Source organism: Vipera berus (genome assembly GCF_964194415.1).
Source record: "Vipera berus genome assembly, chromosome: 15".
Taxonomy (NCBI): domain Eukaryota; kingdom Metazoa; phylum Chordata; class Lepidosauria; order Squamata; family Viperidae; genus Vipera; species Vipera berus.
The window spans coordinates 10,254,907-10,280,512 of record NC_138218.1 but is presented as its reverse complement, the minus strand read 5'-3'; the positions used below and the strand labels follow the sequence as shown (position 1 = coordinate 10,280,512).

The 25,606-nt window shown below is 46.4% G+C and overlaps 1 protein-coding gene across 8 annotated transcripts in view; it reads right to left on the bottom strand.

The window, feature by feature from the left end:
- Nucleotides 1-910: 910 nt before the first annotated feature.
- Nucleotides 911-25,606, bottom strand: part of PBX3 (PBX homeobox 3) — a 113,151-nt gene continuing 88,455 nt past the window's right edge. For 4 of the 8 annotated variants that reach the window (XM_081340037.1, XM_081340038.1, XM_081340039.1 and 1 more), the window contains 7 exons: nucleotides 18,625-18,866; nucleotides 16,157-16,347; nucleotides 15,317-15,452; nucleotides 11,026-11,191; nucleotides 10,339-10,451; nucleotides 8,849-8,938; nucleotides 911-2,905 (listed from right to left, as the gene is read on the bottom strand). In XM_081340037.1, the coding sequence (XP_081196163.1) occupies nucleotides 2,813-2,905; nucleotides 8,849-8,938; nucleotides 10,339-10,451; nucleotides 11,026-11,191; nucleotides 15,317-15,452; nucleotides 16,157-16,347; nucleotides 18,625-18,866 (1,031 nt within the window). In that variant the 3' untranslated portion in view covers nucleotides 911-2,812. Of the gene's footprint in view, nucleotides 2,906-6,246; nucleotides 6,257-8,848; nucleotides 8,939-10,338; nucleotides 10,452-11,025; nucleotides 11,192-15,316; nucleotides 15,453-16,156; nucleotides 16,348-18,624; nucleotides 18,867-25,606 lie in introns of those variants that run through there. The other 4 variants (XM_081340040.1, XM_081340042.1, XM_081340043.1 and 1 more) reach the window with 4 other exon arrangements.

Here is a 25,606-nt window from a genome sequence, read left to right as displayed (position 1 = left end):
TCCGAGCAGATGCATTTTCATCCTTCCTTTCAAGGAGAGGAGACATCATTTAATCAGTTCTTTTTTCAAGGAACCTGCAAGAGACTCTAGAAGGGGAGTAGATTAGGTTGAAGGGGGGGTACGCAACCCAAAATACATGCTGGATTAGACACAAGCAAAATTGATTGGTTAAAACACCGCTATCGTTCCAAGTAGGCTGCTTTGAAGGTCTTAAAACGATGGCAGTTACAAAGGTAGGAAATAACGAATCTAAGGAATATGACCGACTTTCTTCTATGATGTCTTCTCAAGCCCTCAGACTAGCCGAGTCATAGGAATTGTTGGGGGGAGGGTTTGCCTTCTAAACCCCATCACCACCACCATCACCAATCCTCTCCTAGCTTGTGGATCAACCAAGCTTGACTAGTTACTCTCACCTAATTGAAGCAGCAGCAACCCTTCAATTGTAATTCATAGACTTTTCAGAGGAAAAAAAAAGTCTTTAAAGCATATCTAGAACCAGCAAAATCTGTTTTAGCCAACATGGCTTATTGTTAGGAGGATGGGAGGAAAGCCAGGGACTTTCTGAAATTTTGAAGTCTCCAAAGTCGATCTATAATAGCCAACATGATTTATTGTCAGGGCTGATGGGAGCTAGTCAGAAGACTTACAAACTTTGGAAGATTCCAAAAACCTATCTACTTTAGCCAACATGGTTTATTGTCAGGATGGTGGGAACTAGTCAGGATCTTTCTGAACTTTGGAAGACTCCAAAACCCATCTACTTTAACCAATGCGGCTTATGGTCAGGGCCAGCTGCCTGACATTTCTTCTTTGGCATAATTTCCTGCCCAGCCTCCGTCTCTCCAACCTGACCTATGGATAGCCAACTCCCTCACACGGGGAGAAGAAATCGCATCCACGTTTGATCTCATGAAAGGAAAAGGTTTATTCATGGTTCCAGACTACATAGAACTACCACGAGGAAGACTTCAGTTCAGGGTGTAATCCAGTTAGAAAGCAACACCAAACAGTTTAATACATTAGAATCACTGCCACTTTTTTTTTCTTCAAATTGAGCCAATCAGCTTCAGAATCACATACTAGATAAAAAGAGGAAAAAAAGGAAAGAAAGAAGGAAAGAAAAAGAAAAATAAAGGGCGCCCACCCACCCCTTTCCTTAATTATTACAGGGTGAAATATACTGAATATCAAGAACGGTCTGCTTTACAATCCATTATCGGTTTCAGGTTTTCTCTCTCTCTTTTTCTTTCGCGTGGATTAAGATAGCAACAGGATGAAAGAACATTCAAAATGTTTCTCCATATTTACAAACAGTTTGACTGTTTAGCGTCGAACTCAAAATTTCTATTTCAAAGCTTTCAGGTGTCCGTGTTTTTTTTTAATATATATATATATATATATATTTATATTTATATATAGAATCAGGTTTTTTTTGTTTTTTTTTTTCAAAAGTCACAAACGCAACCTGGATATTTTTTTTGTTTTAAAAAAAACCTTTTCTTTTTCCTTATTATTTAAAAGATTACAATGTACAAGTACATGGAGAAAGAACCAAAAGAGTCTGTTACAAGATGGTTAAAAAATAAACAATCAAAAATAAAAGAGGGAAGAGATTAAAGACGAAGGGGGGGGGGAAGAAAAGTACAGCGTGAGTATTGTTTAGAGCAGGACTCCCTCAACCCAGCACCCTCTGGGTGTGTTGGACTACAATTCCCATCAGCTCCGGATAGAAGACACGGCTGACCAGCGATGGTGGCGGCTTTTCGGTCTACACATCTGGAGAGCTCCAGGTTGGCGAAGGCTGCTTGAGAGGTAGTAGTGAGCACTCTAAGCTAAAGAATGATTCTATTGGTTTGTCATGAGTTCGCATGAGGTAATAAAGCTGTGTTTTGATTGGTGAGATGTATAAATATTCTTTTTGCTACACTATATACAGCAGTCCAAGAGAATGGCGGCCGTTTGGCCTTTGGCCAACACGAAGGAGCGATGGCCAAGCCCCGGCAGATGCAACTCGGTACGCAACGTGTCAAACTTGGCAACCGGGTTTGTGTGTGTGTGTGCGTGTGTGTATTTTGCAAACATCAAAAGCCAGTGTCTCTGCCTCGCACGGATTGTCTGTGCCGGACAACGGACTAGGAGAAGAGGCACTGTGCTGTTTGTGAAGGTTCAAGAGGAAGAAGACACTCCTCGGTGAAAGGAGGGATCCCGGAGAAAACCCAGCAGAACTCCAAGGATGGGTTGAGAAAAAAAGTTTCAGCCTGCTCTGGAAAACGAGACACCACTAAGGTTGGGCAATTCCCTTCCACGGACCGGTGGAAATTTGGCGGGGGTCTCCCAACTCTTCCCTTCCCCCTCTCACAAGCTCAGTCTGGTGCCGACACTTGAATTGATTCTTAAGAATAATAAGTCTTTGATGACCTCTTCAAGCCAAGAAGCCAACAGCTAGGTGGCCATCTTTTAAGAATCCGCTGGAGAATATGACAGAACAATGCGCCATCTTGGCCCCCAGCTGGATAAAGTGCTCGATTGTTTGTGTTTGCTTTTCCTTAACACGGTGAGATTGAAGTACAAAGGTTTAAAACCACACCTTCCTTTAAAAAAAAAAAGCAAACCCACCCACCCCTTTTCTTTTTCTTTTTTTAAATATCAACAACACAAAAAAAGATCAACCCATTTCTTTTGGGGTCCCCCCCTTTCTTCTTGTGTCTTTCTTTTCCTTCTGGGGTTTCCGAATGAACAGAGAAGGCATCTCAGCGAATTACGGGGCAAGAAGGAGGAGATGGGGGGAGAGGAAGGACTTGTTGTGAGTTTAGTTAGAGGTATCGGAGTGCACGCTTCCCGGGCCTTCTGTTGGAGAAGTCACCGAAGATGGAGTGGCCGCATCCTGCCAGCCTCCGTTTGCCTGGGAGAAAGGAGGAAAAAAAAGAAATGGAGTCAGGAGAACTGATGTGACCTCACTCCGGGAATCCTTGGCAATTCACAAGGAACTGGGTATGTCTAGTTTAATGAAAAAGAAGGATTAAGGGTGACAGGATGGCAGTCTCCCAGTATCTTAGGGGTTGCCCCAAAGAAGAGGGAGTCAAGCTATTCTCCAATGCGCCCGAAGGCAGGACAAGAAGCAACGGATGGAAGCTAATCCAGGAGAGAAGCAACTTAGAACTAAGGAGAAACTTCCTAACAGTGAGGACAGTTAACCGTTGGAGTCAAAAACAGTCCAATCTTCTTTTGAGTGTTTTAGCAAAATATTCTTCTCCTTAGGAATAAAACAAAGTCTGTAGGGTCCTCGGTGCTCTTTCAGCTGGGTTAGTTTTCTTCCAGACATTTCATTACCCAGCTAGGTAACAGCATCACTGCTAGGAAGGAATGGGGCATGTCCTGCTTATATGCAGTAGCTCTGAGCTACTGTTGCAGGAAGGAAGGAAGGAAGGAAGGAAGGAAGGAAGGAAGGAAGGAAGGAAGGAAGGAAGGAAGGGAAAGGCTCATCAGAATAACTGCCAATGCTGCACCCTGCGGACAGATTTGGTAAAAGGAAGATGAACAGCCAAGTTTTCTCTCCTGTCCTTTAATATTGTTCCAGGCAGTATGCCTCTCCCCCTTCCCCCCCCCCATCTGATTCATGCCACCAGACAAGGTGTTCCGCCATTCCCTTCCCCTCCCCTGCCCTCTTCCATCGGGGGCAGCTACGTCTGAAGCCCGCCCGATGCCCAGTTTGACAGCAGCGCAAGCTGACCCCGAAGCCTTCCAGCAAAGGAACAACTTTCTGAAAGCGCTCGTGTCACAGAAGAGACAGAGAGGGGAACTCTTTAACACGGCTGGATCTTAATTTCATTTTTACAAAGTCCCCTTCTGGGCACATGTCAGAGCCACTTAGAAGCTGGCGGAGACAAGGGCCGAGTCTCCTTCCAAGGGCAACGACGACGGAGCGAAGATCCGGAAGGGCAGGAAAGCAGAGAAGGAGAAAAAAAAACAACAACTCCTGGGTCCATTGTCCAATTACCCATCAAGAGAATCCCAATATTCTCCCCCCAAACGCCTTTTCTGAGGCCGTCACCCCCATCTCGGCCTGTTGCTGGCCCCGCAGCGCCCCAGATCTGCGTCCGAAGAGCTGTGCTGAGACGCAGCCTTGTTTCTCCCCTCGGCCCGTGGAAGCAATCGCTGGAATCAACGTCGGATCGGATTTCTGCTGCCAAGGACAACTCGTCATTCCATATTTTTATGTCAGTCTGAAAACCAGGCGGTTTGGGCTGCCCAGACCGAGAGGGATGCTCAGTGGAAGCGACAGGGGGCAAAGCTGGGTTGGAACAAGACAGACCAACTTGCAACCCTTGGCGTGACAGCAGGGCCCAGTCCTGGCTTGGCAACCAGGAGAGCAAAGCAGCCTCTGACCTGCACAGAGTTGGTGGCCACTTTCTCGAGCAGGTTCCACCCATCACAGGACCATGGCTTGAAATGTCAGCAGGAAAAGGAAGAGAAGCAAAGGATGGGTGACCTGCTTGAAATGTAACCTTTTCGAGTTACATCTAGGATTACGTCTCTGTCTCCTTCTTTCCTTGCTTGTCTCCTCCCAGCCTTGTTACTTTCTTTTCCTTTCCTTTCCTTTTCTCCTTCCTTCCTTCCTTCCATCCATACTAGGTAGATGATGTTCCCTAGTTAGGCACTCTCCAACCAGCCCTGCAGGAGCCTGGCTTTTTAATGGTCTCTCCTTTCCGAGCCTCCGAGAGATTTGCAACCAACAGGAAATTAAACCCTAAATTTAAATTTAATTTCAGGAAGCCCTAAAAACACGGCTTCGTCAGCAGGCCTAAGGAACACAAATGGAAATGGAGGCAGTCAAGTGGCTATAATTTCAGTGTAGCGTTGCTGCCACTGGGGTCGGGATAGGGGTTTCCCCCCCCCCACTTTTGAACATTTTATTTTATGATGGATTTTTTTTTTAAAAAATGGTTTAAGCCAGCCGGAGTCACCTGTATGAGAGTTGGACGGGCTCTACAGTATAAATTTGTTTAATAAGTAAATGATAAAATCATGATTGTACAAGAATTGTGGGGCTGAAAAAGCCAGATAGGAAAGTTAAAATGAACATTTTGGAAAACAAAACAATGTTAGGGTGGGGGGTGGGGGAAAAACACCCAGCAATTGGAATCTAACCGTTTTTCCGTGTCTTTCAACTGGCAAAAGTTTAAAATAAATCAGCACGGGGAGTGTGTTTTTTCCAATTAATTCAGACATTATTTTTTTAAAAAAAAAATTCCACTACGTAGCAAAAATCTCTCTAAGAGATAAGGAGAAGGAGGGAAAAAAAAGAGCCTGCAGATTCACGTCTAAAGATATTCCATCCGAAGTGAACATCATACCCTCTTTATCCAAATTCATAAACACAAATGTACAATATTTTTTATTCGGCTTGGCAGCTGGGAGAGAAATTGTCAGCTGGGATTTCTTTACCCTCCACTCCTTTCCTTCCCTCCTTCAACCCCCCCCCACCCCTCCTTGCCCCAAATAAATTAATCCTTACATTGGTGGTTGAAGATTATGGACTGTATAATACAGAGGTGCCTTTATCAGGCCTCATCAGCCAAGACGGAATTCACATCCGCAAAAAGGGGAAGAAAAAAAACACACAGACACACACACACACACACTGAAACGCTGCTAGCTATCAACAGCTTTCATATTTTATCACGCTGATAAGGATATCGCAAATTCTCTGAAGCATTTCAAAACACTTAAATGGAAAAAAAAGGGGGGGGAGGAGAACCGGCAACTAAAAGGCTTTTTATATCGTTTGTTGTGGGTGATTATGTGTTATTTATTAAAAAAAAAAACCAAAAGAAAGATTTGACATTTCCAGTGGTGGTGGGGAGGAGGGAGGGGGGGCGGAGAAGGAGGAGGGGAGAAAAAGAGAAAGATTTGAGTGTTTAATGGGATTTTCCCCAACCTCCCTCTCCAGCCAATGTTTTCAATCACTTTGAAAAATCATTAATATTTACTCCGCTGGCAACTGGGAAGCGGGGAAAGAAAGGGGGGGGGGAGAAAGAGGAGGAGGAGAGGAACAAGGGAAAATATTTCCTAATATTGCTCAGATGCAGAATTCTACGGAAGATGCTACCCAGTCCTGCTCTTTGGAATTCTGATTTTAGCAGGCTCCGTCCAATGTCACCAGACCTCACATTTACGACAGTGATAACCAACGGCTGCATGTCGCCCTACTGCTCTGGCCCTGATGTTGTTCCCTAGTTGGGTCACGAAACATCTGGAAGAAAACAATTCAGTTCACAGCTACTGCATATAAACAGGGAGTGAGTCACACTCTCTAGCACTGATGATGTCACCTAGCTGGTTCATGAAATGTCTGCAAAAAAAACAACAAGCAAGCTCAGAGAGCGCCAAGGACCTCGCAGTCCTCTTCCCCAGCACTGATGACGTTACCTAGTTGGGTCATGAAACGTCTGCGAGAAAACAATCAAGCTGAGAGAGCATCAAGGGTCCCTCATTTCAACGGTAAGCTACAAATATTCTCCTGAAGGACCAGCATGATTTACAATCACAATCCTACTTTCTGTTATGGTTAGAAATTGAGAGCTACCAGTATAACAAGATACAGAATCTGTAGAATAAGCTTCTCTTGCGCTTTCTACTTCAAAGTTGCCTCCTCCTCCTCCTCCATTTTCATAACCAAGTGGAATAATGTTAATCGTAATAAATACTTTTATTATTTTTATTTTATTTTATTATTGGTGGAGCAGTGGGCTAATGCCTCCTTAAGTAACACCAGCTGCCTGCAATTAGTGCAGGTTCGAGTCCCACCAGGCTCAAGGTTGACTCAGCCTTCCATCCTTCCGAGGTAGGTAAAATGAGGACCCAGATTGTTGGGGGCAATTAAGCTGACTTTGTAATAATGCCACTTGGGGGCCCCCGAAAGCCCTAATAAGCAGGCATATACATAGAATGAAGGCTACTGCTAAGCTTGTAAGCCGCCCTGAGTCTTCGGAGAAGGGCGGGATATAAATGGAATTAAAATAAAAAAAATAAAATAAAATAACAAGCAAAACAGCCACCGTTGGAGAAGGGAGTGGTCCTTATCTGATGACCAACAGAGAGGGCTACTGATTATATGATGCTATAATGCTGAGTTGCACTGTGGCTCTTGAGGGTGTTTTTAACGCTTGCTTAGGGACGAACGTTGCCTAGAGTTGTTACAATCGGGTAACAAGGAAATCACAATTGGTCAACAACCCACAAAGAATGAAATGCAGCCTGTAGTAGCCTCCGTAAAGGCAAATGATGGCCCGCAGTTTCTTTTTTTCCCCCCACTGGAAAAGGAGATTCATGGGGGATACGAATGCCTCTGTATGTGTGTGTTTGTGTGTGTGTGTTTCAAAACCTTGTGCGGGATTAACACTGCTGCAGGAAGTCTTTAATGGTCCGGGTCTGACAGTACCTCCCCAATCCACCGTTCAGTCTCATCTGCTTTTGCTTTATCAATAACAAGGACAGATAACCTTTCTCCCCAAAGTGACAGCTTCCCACAAAATGGCGACAAGAACGGATTCATTACCGCAACAGCGAAGGACAAGCTGACCTCAGCTGCAGAAAACCAGGCCAGAGAAATTTCTCCGGGGACCTCTCTAAGTCAAGACGCAACCAATCCGCCCTTCGGATTGTGTTCCGACAGCGTTCTTGAGGTCTCCATCCACGTCCTTCTCCTTCTCCAGGTGAGGCCTCCAGTTCCCTGCCAGGGGATGCTCGTTACTGACCAACTCGTTAAAATTAAACTCGGGATGGGTTTAATAACAGATCAAGAGAGAAGGAACGGATTAGCTCCAGAGCTCCTGAAATGGGCTGGAAATTTCTCTCTCTCTCTCTCTCTCTCTCTTTCCCTCCCTCCCCCCCTCTGACCTTTCTTTTCAGAGTTTGATGGGTGGAGGAAAAAAATGAACTTGGAAAGTTCTATTGAAGGAGAGCGGAAACCCCTGCTTAGGCTAATGCTCCGGCAAAAATACAGAGTTGTTTTTTCTAACCGTGGATCAAAAGGGCTTTTCTGTCTGAGAAGAAGGCAAAGTGAAGGAGAAGGAGGGGAGAATTTGTCTTTGGACGAGGAGGCCAAAATGAGCGTGGAGATCCGGCACGATCTTTGGTCCAAGAGATTTCTGAGCATCTGTGACATCCAGAATAACAGAGTTGGAAGGGACTTTCTAGTCCAAACCTCTACTTGAGCAGGAGACCCTCTATCATTTCAGACAAATGGCTGTCCAATCTCTTCTTAAAAGCCTCCAGTGATGGAGCACCCACAACTTCTGGAGGCAGGTGGTTCCACTGGTTAATTGTCCTCACTGTCATGAAATTCCTCCTTAGTTCCAGGTTGCTTCTCTCCTTGACGAGTTTCCATCCGTTGCTTCTTGTCCTGCCTTCAGCGGCTTTGGAGAATAGCTTGATCCCCCCTCTTCTTTGTGGCAGCCCCTCAAATATTGGAAGACTGCTATCATGTCCCCACTGGTCCTTCTTTTCGTTAGACTGGACATACCCAATTCCTGCAACCGTTCTTTGTACGTGTTAACCTCCAGTCCCCTAATCGTCTTTCTTGCTCTTCTCTGCACTTTTTCCAGAGTCTCGGCATCTTTTTTTTTTTACAATCAAGCTGCTTCTCCTCCTCCCCACCCCCCCACCGCCCAAAGTTAAGATTTCAACCCAACAGTCACAAATACTATTTATTGGGAGAGTCCCATCCCGCTGCGGCGAGGCCGGATCTTCAGACGCACCACCTCCCGTTGCCAGAAGGAAGCCAGCACGTGGTGACTCAACCCAGCCCTGGCCAAAGGGTCATCACCCCAGAAAGAGAACTCACGTTTAAATTATGTGGACTGTACAGCGAATTTCCTCCCAAACCGTCACTGTATCCTCCCGTCTGATTGATAACATGACGCAGGGTATCCACCTGCAGCGCAAAAAAAAAAAAAAAAGACACAAGGAAGGAGATGGTGTTGACGTTCCCACCGGTGACCTTCTCGTGCGCGAGCGCGCACGCACACACACAAACACACGAGTTAACAATGCAGAGCTATTTTTGAGACGGAGAAGGGAAAAAGGGAGAGTTGTCTTTTTTCTCTCCAACGTTCCTGGAGAAAGAATGGGGGACGGATCAAGACAGGGACCTGCGTCAGAATCCATCTCTCGAGGGAAACAGATTTTCTTCCAGTTTCTCATCTCTTCCGAAGCACCAGGTTGGAGATGACCGGCTGGGCGGGGCTGAAGCAAGGGATGGGTGTGGCCAGCACCCAAAGGAGGCGGAGCCTTTTATCTTCTCCCTGCGTCTCCTTCTCTTCCCCCACCCCCCCCCCCGGCCCCAAGGCTGAAAGGGATCAGGTAGGTCTTACCTGAAGCATTTGAAATCACCCACAAAGCCAGACGGCTAGTCCTCGACTTAAAACCGTTCTCTCAGCAAAAGTTCAGAGTTACCGTGGTGTTGGGAAAAGGGACTTACGACCGCTCCTTGCACTTACGACCGTTGCAGCATTTCCCATGGTCACGCGATCAAAATTTGGGTGCTTGGCAACGGGCGTGTACTTACGAAAACCAGTTTGCTTTTCCTACCCACAGGACTAGAATCTTCATTTCTCGTTTTGGTTTCTACTAACAAACCATTCCAGCTGATCCTGCATTGCCCAGCCAATTAGTCGATGAGGCTGAGTTTGCACAGTGTCCTGTTTGGACATATCTGCAGCCCAGGGAAGTATAAGTTGAAAAGGACATGAAGAAGGGGAGGGGGAAGGTATTTATAGGGAAAACAGCTCTGCTTCACCGGAACGGAAACCCCAACACAACAGCAGAGGGCAAAGCCACGCCAAAACCAGCCCGCATCCACGACAACTTTCAAGTGGAGAGCCAAACCATGCACCCAACCCGAGGCCACCAGGCCAAGCCAGAGCCGAACTGCATTCACAAAGTGTGTAAACTTTCATATGGGACAGTGGGGGAGAGCGGGGGAAGGCATCCAGCTTGTCACCGGGACAAAACCCGGTGCTTCGAAAGATCAAATGTCGGGTTTGGTCGCAGGCCAAACACCGGAGGGCGAGCCAAATTGCGCGTGGAGGTGTGAACCGGTTGCATTATTCCAAAGCCCGGAGTTTGGAAGGTGAAATTTGCAGTTGGATTTTTTTTTTCCCTTGGGTTCGCTTCCCCCTATATATTTGGATTTTTTTTGTTTCGATTTGTTTGGTTGTTGTTGTTATTTTTTAAATCAAGCCCGAACCAGACCCTGCTACGTACGCCCTAATTTAGCGGGGCGTCGGGTTTTTCTGTTTGTTTTGTTTTGTTTTAATTTTTGTTGTCTCCTACCTGTGACTGCACATTGGCTCCAACTTGAGACCCCTGGTAAGTCTCCCCATTCAGATTCTGCATGTTCATGAACATGTCCCCAGAATTAGGAAGGTTAAAAGAACTGGAGGTACCTGGAAAACGAAAGAGTTAGCGGAGCTGAATCAACTGAGAGGGCAGCAAACGAAGGCGGCGTGCGGACCCCCTCCCTGCAGGCTTCCGAAAGACACGGGGACGGGGGGGGGAGGCAGAGGAAGAGGAGAGGAAGCCACAAGCGGCTGGGGATGAAGAACCAGGACCTGCTCAAGCTACCGGGGGAGGGGGGGTAGGGCACTGGGGACCTCCAGGATGCCAGGAAGAAGCAGAGAGGTCACACTCCCTGGCTGAAACTCCCAGAGACCATGGCTGGAAAAATACATTTGTTGCAGTGGCTGTTTAACTGTCTTTGTTCCCAAAATGCTGCCTTCCGGAGAGAGCGGAAGGGCAGCATCGTCCCGGCTGCAGATGATCAGAGTCCCAGTCTAGCCGAAGAAGGTGGTCCGCCGGAGGACTTACCCCTACTTGAGCCGATTCCTCAGCATTTGGATGTCCCTGACTTCATTCTACGCAGCCTCTGGGGAGGGCGCGGCCTCCCTTTCCTCCCTGCCTAGCAGATCTGGAATTTTGTTTTTTCCCCCTTCCAAATGCTTCCCAAAGGCAGAGACTTACCAGAGTTTGGTGTGGTGGGTGAGTTGGTCTGGTTATTTTGGACCGCGGCGGCTACGGCGTGAGCTGCCGTCACGGCGGTTTTTGCAGCGTACAGGTTGGCTTCCTCTTGAAACTTCCCTATGTTTTTCTTGTACCTGATTCTCTTGTTGCCGAACCAGTTGGATACCTGGAAGGGGAGAGGGAAAAAGGGAGGGAAAGGGAAGAGAAAGAAAGGAAAGAGAGAGAGGAAAAAAGAAAGAGAGAGAGAGAGAGAGAGAGGAGAAAGAGAGGAAAAAGGAGGAGAGAAAGAAAGAAAGAAAGAAAGAAAGAAAGAAAGAAAGAAAGAAAGAAAGAAAGAAAGAAAGAAAGAAAGGAAGGAAGGAAGAAGGAAGGAAGGAAGGAAGAAGGAAGGAAGGAAGGAAGGAAGGAAGGAAGGAAGGAAGGAAGGAAGAAAAAAGAAAGAAAGAAAGAAAGAAAGAAAGAAAGAAAGAGAAAGAAAGAAAGAAAGGAAGGAAGGAAGGAAGGAAGGAAGGAAGGAAGGAAGGAAGGAAGGAAGAAAGAAAGAAAGAAAGAAAGAAAGAAAGAAAGAAAGAAAGAAAGAAAGAAAGAAAGAAAGAAAGGGGAGGGAGGGAAAGGAAAGGAAAGAGAATACTGGGTTGAGTACAAGAAGCTCAACATTAGAGGGCAAATGATCGGTCATATTCTGAATGTGGTTTTTTTTCCCCTTTGAGAACATTTTGCTTCTCATCCAAGAGGCTTCTTCAGTTCTGGACCTTCAAAAAGAGCCTTCAAAACAAGAGTCAAGAAAGGGTCATGAGACTCCACAGGAAGCCTTCTGCATTGGAGAACAGGAAGGCCCTTCTTACGAATCCTCTGCGGGGAAACTCTCTCCCTTGACCGGGCCATCAAATTGCTGCAACTGGAACAAAGGCAAGGTCTTGTGTCGTTGGGATGGGCAGAGACTGGAGCTCCCTCATCGTCTTAAGCAAGCAAGAAAACCCTCGCTGCCATCCTCTCTGGCCTTTGCTCTCCCCTAAATTAATGAAAACCCTCCAAGCTTCGAAGGCAATAAGCCAAGGTGCATCCTTTGCCCCCACCCCCACCCCCCCCAAATCCCCAGGACGACCCACTGAAGTATTACATATATTGCACTTAATATTACCTTGTCAGTCAGGAAGCAATAAAGCATTAATGAAAGCCGGCAAATAATTACTATGGACAATCCAATTATGGCTTTATTAACAGTTTCATAATTGCAGAATCTCTATACGTCAAGCAGATTGTCTGTGGATATATAAGAAATCGGGGCGTTTATGCCCACCTCCGGACCAATCCAGCAATGGCTGCCACTAATAAAGGCTTGTTTAATTCACAGTAAAATTTTAATATCCCCGCAGCCGAGGGAAGGCAGATTTCCTTGACATCAGATTGTTTCCACCCTGCCAGTCCCCCCTAGTTTTTAATCTTTAATATCAAGGCAATTAAAATTAATGGCTACTCATCCATGGCTATTGTGGGCAGTGCTGTCTTTGCCGTCCATTGTTTGATGGGATTACCTAGAGGTTAAACTAACAAGCAAAGTTTAATTGGAAGCAATGAAAGGCGCAGTGGATCGTACATTATGTTTAACCTGCACAACGCAACCCCAGGAATATCAGTCAGGGCAGGCCTCCTCCCAGTTAAAAAATAAAATAAAGTGAACACCAAACATCCACGATTCTTCTTCTTCTTCTTTTTAATTCCGTCTCCTTCCAAGCGCTCCTTGTTCCCTGAACTAAAGTAAGAAGGCAGCTGACAGAGTCGAGAGTGGACACCTTCCTGCTGTGCACAAGAAAAACCACACGCTCTGCACACAGTGTGAAATTTAGGGGGGGTCACACTATCTTCAAAGCCACGGCTAACTCCTCTTCTGAACCGCTTCCAAACACAGCCAGGCGTTGGCTTGGAGGCTCAGATGAAAACAAAAGGACTGACGGCCACTTTTTTAAAAAAAAAATACCGCCAAGCCACCAGTTTTCTCTTGAAAGCCAAGAAATAAAATCTTGATGCGTTTTGGAATGCCTGGGCCCACGTGGCCAAGCCAGACGGCAGCTACGGAGCCTCCAAATAAAATATCGAATCTAAAATGTCCCTAAATTTCACCAGGTGGTCTTTAAAAACCTCCTTAAGAACAAAGGATGGGCCTTACGCCTCCTTAAATGCCAGGGAAGAACATCCTCTGGAAATGTTTCCAAGAGCCCCTTGTCCTTTGATTAAGCAACACCCGAGACTTAACCAAATTGCCATCCCGGGCGGAAGACGCGCAGATGGCTTTTCTTCTCTTAAAAGAAATAGAAAATAATGCAAAACATAACCAGCCTTGGCCAATCGCTTGCAGAAGTCAATAAAGACATCCAAATCGAATCACCCTTGTCCTTGACGGAGGCGCTGTTCAGACCTATTGGAGAAGGCATCACTCTGGAGAAATGGGATTTGCAAAAAAAAAAAAAAAAGAGGTGTGTGTGTGTGTGTTTTGGAAAGAGTTCCTGGAATCTCGCCGCCAGGCTGAGACAAGGTTGTGCTGAGTGTCAAGGCTAACAGCTGTCCTACAGCTCAGGACCCCTTGACCTCTTCTCCAGACAGAGGTAGGAGCTGCCCCTTCAGACAAGGCAGAAGAAACTCAAACTCAAGGGCCTGTAGCGCTGAGGCTTTACAACATTTGCAAAGCATGCTGGCTTTCTTTGTCTCTCAGCCATTCCCAAAGCTTTCATCTCCTTTCCTGCATGTTAGAAGTTTTATTGTGGGGTGGGGTGGGGGTGGGCAGAAGGATAGATACATCTATTCGGCACCCCTATTTTTCATTTAAACAAACTATCCCCGCATTTCCAAGGCCCAGCCAACATCACTCTGCTCCCAGTCGCTGAAAGCCAATTAATTAATTGGGCTTAACTGTATATTACATTTCAAACAATACCCTTGCCCTGATTCATCACGTTAATTGCAATGCTAAATTTTCAAAAAGGCAATAAATTATTGTTAAAACAAAAAGATGCGCAACTTTGGAAGGAATGACGCATGTGTGCGACAAAGCGTATTTTTGTTTTAATCTGTAAATAAGATTCCGATCTTTGGTGGAGCATCAAGATAATCCTTTTTTGGGGTGGGTTTTTTTTCCTTCTTCTGCTGCTGCGTTTCAGATTTCCATGACCATATGAGGAATGTGGGCAAGTCGGCTGACAATCCAACTTTATTTTTTTTTTCTTCTTCCTCTCTAGCCACAAAGGAACAATGCTGGACAGAGTTCAAGTAGGCCAGAGAGAATTTCTTCCTTCCTAGCACATAATTAGGTGATTCACATGAGTAGGCCTCCTTTACAAAGGCCAATCGTATCATATGGGAGGCCGGCTTTTAAATTCTAATTAGCCGCGCTCTGTGCAAGCTCCCTTGTCAACCAGGAGGGCCAAGAAAGCTTTCGCAGCACATAAGACGGGGAATCTACCCATCCTGGAGCTGCTTAGCTTGTCCAATGTACGCAACTCCCCACTGCGTGTTTGACAAAGGATGGGGGGATCTTTCGGCTCTGTGCACGGACAACCTAAACATCAAGGGTCCAACTCGGAGCAAGCTCATGACATTTCTAACGGTCCAAAGCATCTCTGCTGTTTTGCCGATGCGGACGTTCATTACGCGGGTACAAATGGCTGTTACTGAACTGTTACTGAAGGGCAGTGCTAGGAACAGGCAGTGGGGAGAATAGCTCAGGCCAATCAGAGACAAAATGACCCACGACCTTCCAGGGGATCGATTTAATCAACCCAAGTTAAAAGAAAAACACCCTCCTATCTGTCTATCCCAAGGGTCTTCCAATTGCCCAACACAGGAAGGGCAATTCAAAGAGCCTTGGTGGAGCAGTGGGCTTAATGCCTCCTCAAGTAACGCCAGCTGCCTGCAATTAGTGCAGGTTCGAGTCCCACCAGGCTCAAGGTTGACTCAGCCTTCCATCCTTCCGAGGTAGGTAAAATGAGGACACAGATTGTTGGGGGGCAATTAAGCTGACTTTGTAATAATGCCGCTTGGGGGGTGTATGAAAGCCCTAATAAAGCAGGCATATACATAGAATGAAGGCTATTGCTAAGCACATTGATTTGTGCTTCTTAGATTGTAAGCCGCCCTGAGTCTTCGGAGAAGGGCGGGATATAAATGGGATTAAAAAAATAATAATAATTTCAGAATGGCACTACGGCCTAGTTCTCACAAGGGGAACCGACCTATCATCAAATGTCTTCTCAAGCCCTTACACACACACACACACACCAAAGGAGTAGGGTTTTACCTGCGATACCGTGATGCTGCATTTCTTTGCCAGCTCTTCTTTGGCTTCTTCGCTGGGGTAGGGGTTGCTGAGGTGTGAGTAAAAATACTCGTTCAAGATTTCTGTGGCTTGTTTACTGAAGTTGCGCCTTTTTCGCCTAAGAGCAGAGCAGAGGAGGGAAAAGGGAGAGGGAAGGGGAGGGAGAGGGGGGGAGGGAGAGGAGGAAAGGGAAAGAGAGAGGGGGAAAGGGGGAAGGAGAAGGAGAAGGAGGGAGGGAAGGAAGAAAGGGAGAGAGAGAGAGAGAGAGAGAGAGAGAGAGAGAGAGAGAGAGAGAGAGAGAGAGAGAGAGAGAGAGAGAGAGAGAGAGAGAGAGAGAGAGAGAGAGAGAGAGAGAGATCCCACAGGTGAGACTCAATGACCTCGTCTCTTGGACCAGGGATCTCCAAACTTGGCAACCTTAGGACTTGTAGACTTCAACTCTCAAAATTCCTCAGCCAGCCAATTTTAAGTAAAATCTGTTAAGCATTTACATTCAGATGATTAAAAAAAAAGGAAGTTTGGAGTAGCTACTAAAACCCAGGCTCTTTCCTGCTGGCTTGGGAATTCTAGGAGTTGAAGTCCACAGGTCTCAAAGCTGCCAAGTTTGGTGATCCGCATCCTAGACCAGAAGAAAAACTGACCTCGGAAGGGAACCTTTGGAAAGAAGGTGGAAGTTGGCCTTGGGAAACAAAGAATTTTGAGTTCTGCCGTTACGACAGGACAATGAGCTTCTCCAGCTTTACTTGGCTGGTGAACAGCTAGGAGAAACAATTCCCTCCTGATATACCCCAACCCGCCAACAGATCTGCCAGATCTACCCACCTGGCATCGAGGAACCGGGACCTCAAGATCATGACGGCTTCGCAAGTGCTTTGCTTGAGCTGCATCTGGATGGAGCTGAATTTCCGATGGATGATGCCCACCATCCTCTCGATCTCTTTGGGGGAAATGGGCCGTGTCCGACTCTGCTCTCGGAGGAGGTTCATCACGTGGGTGGTGAATTCATTGCACGCCTGCAGAGAAAGGGGGGGGGGAAGGAGGAGAGAATGAAGAGGGAGGGGTACTTTGGCTACACAACATGCTTACTCCAGGTTCAGAAAACAGAACGGACGTGTGTTCCGGTGACTTGCAGTGCACCCAAAGTCAAGCATGTTATGGCTTCGTGCAATGTTCTGGTTCGCAGATCCTGCTCAAATAACCCCCAGTTTCTAAACCATAACAGCCCCAGCATGGTCTAACGTGTTGTGTGAACTCAATGGGGGAGAAGCACTTCCTCTAATCGACTTCATTTTTAACCTCTTGTTAGAATGGCGTGCTGTTTTGTCTCTAGAGGTTTCTTCCGTTGTTTCCCCCAAGTATCAAGGCCAAAACCTTAGTTGCTTTCTCCAATGTCTTTATTCAGATGAAAGCAGTTGGCATAAAAAAAATCGCAGCAAACGCATTATTTTTGGTTCAGAACCAGTAAAACGGTAGTGGGCCATGGCCCACAGGTCGGGGACCCCTGGCCTATCCCATTTCAGACCAATGGCTGTCCAATCTCTTCTTGAAAACCTCCAGCATTGGAGAATCCACAACTTCTGGAGGCAAGGAGTTCCACTGGTCAATTGTTCTCGCTGCCAGGAAATCCCTCCTTAGTTCTAGGTTGCTCCTCTCCTTGGTCAGTTTCCATCTGTTGCTTCCTGTCCTGCCTTCTGGGGCTCTGGGGAAGACGCCAGCCCCCCTTTTCTTTGAGGCAGGATTAAGGGTTAGGGTTAGGGTAAACGTCATCACCACAACGGCTGCAAGATTACTCCCCAAGAATTATTTGCAAGGACGCATCGAAAACAAGCAGAAATGCACAGCAGGTTTACATGAAACCAGGGAGCGGCGTGTGATGCTTTAAGGCCGCTGGGTATCACACGAGAACTATTTTCCCGCTGCGGTATTGCCCGTTGGGTCCAGCCTCTGTTTTATTTATTTTTTTCCCCTTTCTGGCCTGCAAAAAAATACTAACCTCCCCCTCCACTCTAACCCCTCCGCCTTGTCCAGCAGGCTCCTGGTTTGGGGGTCCCCTTCCTTGCTCCCCCCAAAACAACCCCCCTCCTTTCGGAAAGAGGGAATCTGGGCATTCTGCGTGCTCGACAAGTCCCCAGTTATCCTGGGAGTTTCGAGATGCTTACAAATACTTTTGCCTAGAGCCAAAAAAAATGTATTTCAATGTAATTATAGAAGATAGCTTTCAATATGTCATCTCTATTATAGCGGCTGTAAATTATGAAGAGAAGGATTTTCTCCTGGCGCTGGGAAAGTGAAGGAAGGACTTACTTTCCTGAAAGAGTTGGTGCCCCTCTTTCCCCCTCCCCATTTCTCCCCCCCTCCCCTGCTGCTTTAAAGTGCACCCCCCTTAACCAGCAACAAATGTCAAAATCAAACTCCAGGCAGGGGGCAGGAGGTGGGGAGGGGGCTGAAGCCACAATAAAGGCAGCGTCAGGCCTTTGCTTGTGGCCTCAAAGGAAGCCGTGGCAGGCAGGAGAAAAGCAGCAAGACATTGGGGCTAGCTCCCTTCTTGGGGGATAGAATTACGGCTGACCCAGATCTCTGAAAAGGTCAGACAATGTTCCCTGTCTCCCACCATGTCGGTCAAGCACAAGGCTCCGGAAAGTGGCATTATATGGTCGGTCCCGCAATCGCTCAGAGGTCCAGATTGGATTTGGCATTTCTGCCCACCTGTCTTTCCAAGGACCTGGGATGGACAGATGTTGTCGTTTGATGGGTGTTTAAGGTCTAGCTGCAATGTGTTAGCTATTCCGAGTAATAAAGCTGCCTTTTGCAATTGACTGATGGGGATTTTGTCAATGCCACCAGTGTCCAAGTGTTGCTGTTGTTGTTGTTGTTGTTATTATTATTAATTATTAATCTCAGTTACAGACTGATTTCACATGCCGTTTTTCGGAAATTAAAATGGCATGAATTTATATCGGTCTCCTACTGGCTGCCTTCGGAAAGCTCCGCAAATGTGGTGGAATGGAGTCTGGATTCCCAGGAGGGAGGGGCTGAATTCCTGAGGACCAAGAGATAGCAAAGTTTAGATAACTTGGTCAGGCGAAAGAGGGCCAAGATGGCCTCTCTCTAGAAGTCCTCAGAGTATATATTTAATGATGCGAGTAGCTTGCTTTAGCCTGGCAAGATTCTGTCTATAGGCTAGGAACTGCTAGAAGAACCTCAATGTGTCTTTCTTGGTTTTTGGAGCCTGACCTCAAAGCAGAGAACCACCACCAATGGAACCAGGTGGGAAAGAAACAAGCTCTAACCTGCTCATATTTCTCCAGCTCGGTGTGGTAGATCTGTCTGATCTGCGTCAATTTGGCTCGGTAATCTGAGTGTTCGATAGAGTTATCTGAAGATCCACCCGAAGCTGCCGCTGCTGCTGCCGCCGCCGCTGATCCTCCACCCTTCTCGGGACCCGAGACGCCTTCTGCGAGAAGCATATTGTCCAACCTCATGAGCTGTGGATCTGGGGGGTCTTCCTCTTGCGCCCCTCGGATGCTGAGACCTTGGGAGAAGGAAAGAAAAAGGAGATCTCTGTTGGCTCTGCATGAAATGTCCACACCTACGTTCATCCTGCCAGTCCCTGAATCCTCTAAAACAGAAAGGGTTGCTGTTCTGTAGAGAGATGCCTTCACAAGAATATCTGCAACCTTCTAGCTTGTGGGAATTGGCCTTCAAGAAATTGCCACTAAGCCAAGATTCTGCACCCTGTTTAATTCAAGTGAATTAGACAGCAGGATGAACAGATTTGGCATTGTGGTTCAGTTGCCAGGTCTCTCTGTCTCCTGAAGTTTACCCAAAGTCATGTTCATTGCATTGGTAACACTATCTAACCATCTCATCCTTGGCCATCCCCTTCTCCTTTTGCCTTCAATCCTTCCCAGCATCGGGGTCTTCTCCGACGAACCTTTAGCATTAGAGCTTTTCATTTCTGTGTCTATATTTATTCCAGATTACCAAGTGGCCAACAGCTGGATTAACCCGTCTTAAAGCATGGATGCTAAACACAGCACCCTCAAGTTGTTTCTGGACTACATCACCCAGCATGCTTTGTTCTTGGCCATACAGTTGGAAGTTGTAGCGCAACATCTGGAAGGCTACATATTGTGTCCTAAAGCCAAGCTCTCATTGGGGTTTCATGCCGATTTCATTTTCGCATAATTCCATGCTTTATTCGAACCAAGTTAAAAATACAAAACTCCAAAAGAATAAACACAAAGAAAGAAAAAAAACCACCAAACAAGGCACTGAAAAAAGTGCATTTTAAAAAAAAATCCCAACGCATACCCAGTTGAATATTAATACATTGCTAAAATATTTGTTTCCCCCCCTTGCAAAACAGCCCCGCCCCCAATTTTTAAACTAGTAAATCCATTTGCAAATTATTGACCTGTCCTCTGTATGCTACATTAATGGCAAAATAGTTAACAGGAAGAACAACAGTAATAATAATAATAATAATAAAGGCAAGGTTAGAGTTTCAAAACCCTCTGTTAACGAACTCGTAGAAAATTTAACCCCGGTTTCATTTTTAAACATTTTTTTAAGCACGTCTTGGACAAGCCAGCCTATTTACTGCAAAGCCAAGAAGCAGTCTATAAGGCTTTATTTACAATGAGCAGCTTCAGATAATGAAGGAAAAAGTAAAATTAGGAAGCCCTGATTTAGGATCTGCCAGTATTGTGAAAAAGGTCCTCTCCATTTGTCCTATTTCAGAGAGGACCTGAATATCCACGGAAATGAGTCCATCTTGGGGGCTAAGTAAGAAATATCTCTGTCTCTCTCTTTTTTTTTTGGCTGGTCCATGACAGGTAACTCCTGATCTGGTCTCCATTACTGCCTTGCCTGCACAAATCAGAATCTCAGGGCTCCAAACATCTGGGCCGGTGGCAGCAGCATCTGTTTATTAGCAGGCACCCCCCCTTCCTCTCTCTCTCTCTCTCTCTCTTTCTCTCCCCCCTCCCACAATGAAACGACAAGCTGCCCAGGAGAAGCTCCCCGAGTTATGCCTTGTCAGCGAGTCCCATCTGAGAGCCCCGGATCAAGGCTGACAATTTGTACGCTTAATCGGGTTGGGCTGGGCGGGCTGCCAAGATTGTTTCTCCACACCGCAAAACACAAGGTTGAGATTATAATTACAGATGTAAGGAGGAGAAAAACGGCAAGACCTCTTCAGATGGCTGAGAGATGTACAGCAACCCTCCAAAGAGAGAGAGAGAGAGAGAGAGAGAGAGAGAGAGAGAGAGAGAGAGAGAGAGAGAGAGAGAGAGAGAATGAGAGAGAGAAAACCTGGTCTAATTAACTTCTTCTGGTAGGCTTTCGAAAGCAAGTCGTCTTGGCCAATTCCCTGGGTGGAGAGCACACGCGCACACGCGCACACACACACAAACACATGAGCTTGTGTGTCGATGTCTCCTTTTCTGGCCGATGGGTGTCCACATCGACCCAAACGCAAGTTCCATGCTGGGAGCAGCCAACTTCTCAACATCCACAAAGCACGAGCCTTCGGCTCAAAAACCGCCAAGGGAGACTAGCTCCTGATTCAGCTTGGGGGATGAAGATGAAGGAGATGAAGACTGCGCCTTCCTGCCCGGTGCTTCAAACTTGGTTTGATCCGTTTATCCAGCTCAACCGGAATCCTGGGAAAATGCATTTCGACTCATTCAAGGAGGACTGTGGGGTCCTTGGTGGTCTCCGAGCTGGGTGGTTTCCTTGCAGACGTTTCGTTACCCAATTAGGTAACATCATCAGTGTTCAAAGGAAGTGAGATTTGCTTCCACCACTGATGATGTTACCTAGTGGGATAATGTAAGTATGCAAGAAAGCAACCCGGCTCAGAAAACACCGAGGACCCCACAGTCCTCCTCCTCCTCCTCTCTGCATACTCCCTCCTAGCACGATGCTACCTAGGTGGATAACGAAATCTGCAAGAAAACCGCCAAGCTCAGAGAGCATCAAGGACAAATACAAACATTCCCTTCCGTTGAGACTCCATCTTTAACGAACTCACTCTAAACAAGGGCTGAAAAATCTCCCTTTTGGAATTTCCAAAATTCCACCTTTCCCCCAAGGCAAGCCTTGATTCTCACTTCCTTCCTCTTGCCCAGATCAAGAGGTTGGCCTTGAATCTGGGATCAAAGGGCAACGGACTTGAACCCTGTTTTAATTTCTTCATTACTTTTAAGACGCACACTAGTATATTATTGGGGACACAGATCCGCTACCGAAGAGGCAACAATAGAGGGGATGTTTGCACAGGTCAGTTTTCCTTCTCCATTTATGCATGACCACCATCCTTTATAAATTAAGCACCAATACTACGTACACTCCCGACATATAAGCTCACCGCACTGCTTATTGTTTGTCTATTTTTATTCCCCAGTATATCAACCTACAGGTTTATTGCTGTTTAGCTCGGTGACCTTTGAGCGCTTCATGGTATTAGAGATATAGCATGGTCTTCACCGGGCGCAATCATCCATCACTTCTAGCATAACAGGAGAGTACTAATAACATTGGGAACGCAAGGACTCCATCTAGATTGTTATGCATCAGCCTAGGAAAAAAATAATAAATGGAGACGGGGGGGGAGGGGGAAAGGCTGCTTAGACTGGTGCCCCTTTTGAGGGATCCTTGGGGCTGTTGCATTCAACCCCAACCATTCCTTTTCCATGGGGCTCTCTCAGCTTATTTGAATATTGGGTGACAAGTACTGGTTGCATTGTCACTGAATATAAAGAGGGAGCAAGTCACACTCCCTAGCACAAATGTTGTAATATAGTCGAGTAATGAAACATTTGCAACAAAAAAAAAACCCACCAAACATAGAGAGCATCAAGAACCCCACAGTCTGATGGTATTATTTCATTGGGTAATGAAGGGACTGTAAAGAATCAAGGTCAGCAATCACCTGGACCCCATAGTCCTCCTCCTCCTCCTGATGATGTTACCTAGTTTGGTAATGAAAGTTCTGCAAGAAAACCAGCACCAGGGACCCCGCAGATCAACTCTGAGCTATCCTCTTCTACCCACATTCCTTTTCCGCTGAAGAAATGTTTTAACAGCCTCTCCTTGGGCGCGGCCCAGCAGGTCAGCCACAAGCTTGTTTACTCCCGATTTCTGCCTACGTCGCGCCACGCTGTTCCATTTCCGTTTCGGTAAGATCCCGACAAATCGCCTAAGCAGAGGCTGAAACCTTGTTTCGCCACAAACCTGCCTTTGTTATAAAAATCCCCCGTTTTAGCGTATCTTTCCGTGGATCCTAATTAACTGTCTTTCAATCCGCTATGCACCTGCCTCCCAAGATAAAAACACGGGGCTCCTGGTCCAGCTCCGGCATTCAGAGGCCAATAAATAAATTGCAGGTCAAAATTATTACAAAGCCTCCCCTCCGAATTAGAGCCGTCTCCTTCAATGTACAAACCCGCCCCCCCCCGATATGAAAAGCACCCTCAAATCCCACTCCAAACGGTATGATTACAGGGGCCGTTGGAGTTTAATAATCTGACGGTAATTCAGGCATTTTCAAAGCTCATTAAGGGTTCATTAATATATGGGCGAGCTTTTGAATTATAAATAAGCAGATCAGAAACCTGCGGTGTCGGAATTGTACGGTAGGTATGCTGGCGAACGGAATAAGATTGCAACTGCAATGAAAAGGCTGCCTCAGAGAGCTCTTGGTGAGCGAAAAGACAAAGCTTTTTTTTTCTTCCCGGCCTTATTAATTAATTCAGTTCCGTGTTCACCTTGAAAGGAGGGTATGCTGGGTTGTTGTTTTTAAAACAAAAAACGAAAACCCAAGGCTTTAAGTCCAATGTTTTCAAAACATGCCCATCACAAAGGAACACTGGGCCATAATATACAAGGATTTAGGGGTCCAACAGTAAAGCAAGGGGGGGGCAGAGGGCGGGCAGGCGGCAAACCAACCAACTTCCAAGATAATGCTTCTACGAAGGAAAAATCCAAAATCTTTGTCTCATCCCTAAGAGTTAGGGAGGGAAAAAGAATAATCAAATGCAGGAGAGAAGCAACCTAGAACCAAGAAGAAGCTTCCTGACCGTGAGATGCCTCCAGAAGTTGTGGGTGCTCCATCATTGGAGGTTTTGAAGAAGAGATTGGACAACCAGTTGTCTGAAATGGTGCAGGATCTCCTGCCTGAGAAGGGGGTTGGACTAGAAGACCTCCAAGGTCCCTTCCAGCTCTGCTATTCTGTTATTCTGCCTCACATTCCATGACTGTATTGACAGATTCACCCGTGGAACGTAGGATGCATGGTCCAAGCAACCGCCTTGGCGCTATTTCCTTTTTTAAAAAAATAAAATAAAATAAATCCATTTTCTTCCTAACTTTTCACAATGAGTCTTTGGGGCAATGCTAGCTTATGGGCTCCAGCGCTGAACGCAAAGCATTACAACCGCACCACATTATCGGATTCTTCTTCTGGAGTAGCGTTAAGGGAAAATGCGCGCTCTTTCGGCGTTGCGAAGCGGATAGTCAGGCTATTTGGGTTATGTGAAACTAACTAGAGAATGGGGAAAGGCTTCAGGAGAGGTGGATATGTGGGGTAATCCTCAAGTTAGTTCATTTAGCCCTCAGCAGTTCATTTAAGGACCGTTCGCAGTTATGCTGGCGCTGAAAAAAGGGACTTGTGAAGGTTTTTCACACGTTGCCTCCCCACGGTCACATGATCAAAATTCGGACGCTTGGCCACCGACTCACATTTCTGACGGCTGCCGTGTCTCGAGGTCACGCGATTCCCCCTTTAGCGACCTCCTGACAAGCGAAGCCGATGGGGAGGCCAGATTCACTTAACAACCGGGTGACTGACTTCACAACTGCAGAAACATCATAAAATGGGGCAAAATGGATTTGAGAAGAGGACACCTCCAATTGCCCAGGAGGAAATTTAAAAAGTGAAGCAGCAAAAGAGGAAAAGAAAAGATGATCTCCGTATCTTCCTTCCCCTCTTCCTCCTCCTTCTCCTCCTCGACCTCCTTCTCTTTCTCCTCCTGCTGATTGTCTATCTTCTCCTTCTCCATATCTTCCTTTTTCTTCTTCTCCTTATGTTCCTCCTCCTCCTCTTCCTCCTCCTTCTCCTCCTTCTCCATATCTTCCTTCTCTTTCTCCTTCTCCTCCATCTTCCTTCTCCTCTTCTTTCTCCTTCTTCAACTCATTGTCTATCTTCTTCTCCTCCTCCATATCTTCTTCTCCTCCTCCTCCTTCTCCAGATCTTCCTTCTCCTTCTCTTCTTCCTCCTTCCTCCACCTCCGCCGATTCACAACTCAAGCGTCTGTTTCTCAACTTGTACAAGCCTTAGATTTCCGTTCTACCCCAAGCCATATGATCGATCGATCGCCTACCTGGAAGTGGCAAAAGCCACAGGGAAGAAAAGTTGCAAAAACCAGCACTCCTGGTCCAAAATCAGAATCACCATGCCCTTCCTCATCCCGTTTCTCACCGCAGCTTCACTCCTGAGTTTTTGGGTGGCGGGGGGGGGGGAGACTGAGGAGGAGGAGGAGGAGGAGGAGAAGGAGGAGGGGCCGTAAAAGGAATGACTCAAAAGACAGACTTCGGAGGCCTTGGTGCTCGCCGTCCTTCCCGTCTCGATGTCACTTCCACGCCTGCTTAAAGGTGACGGGCTAACGTTTGGGCACGTTTGTCATGTCAGGTATATTAAATATAACGCGGCGATGCTCTGCACATTCCCTCACCAAGGCGGGTTGTCACTTTCGCTTCACTCATTCTCTATTGAGGAAAAATGCAGCACTGGGAATTTACAAGGCTTTTCAGTTAAATGGACATAAATCACAGGTTTCATTCAAAGCGAATAATCACTGGCCATAAAGACCTACTTGTCTGTTACCATATATTACAGCAGAGTTCCTGTGAGCAATAATGCAGCCATTCACGGCAAAAGGAAAACAGAGCGAGACATTAAGAGATGACATGTAATCCTGTTAGGCGCCTGACGTGGGAAGGGAACCTGACATTTTTATCATATATGTCCATTTCCATTTGGACAATCAGCAGAATAAAAATGATTACTTCGCCTCGCACGAATCTACCTTCCTTTCCTAAAACAGCCCGGCGAGATTTGTTTACGTGCTGGGCAAACGGCTTAAAAAAAGAAAGAGAGAGGATTTCAAAAGGTTCCTATTCGTGTTTCTGAGATGGCTTTTCTCCTCTTAACTGCCCACCGCGGAACGAGCGATTTCCAACTTTGAGGCGAGGTGAGCAGCAACAAAT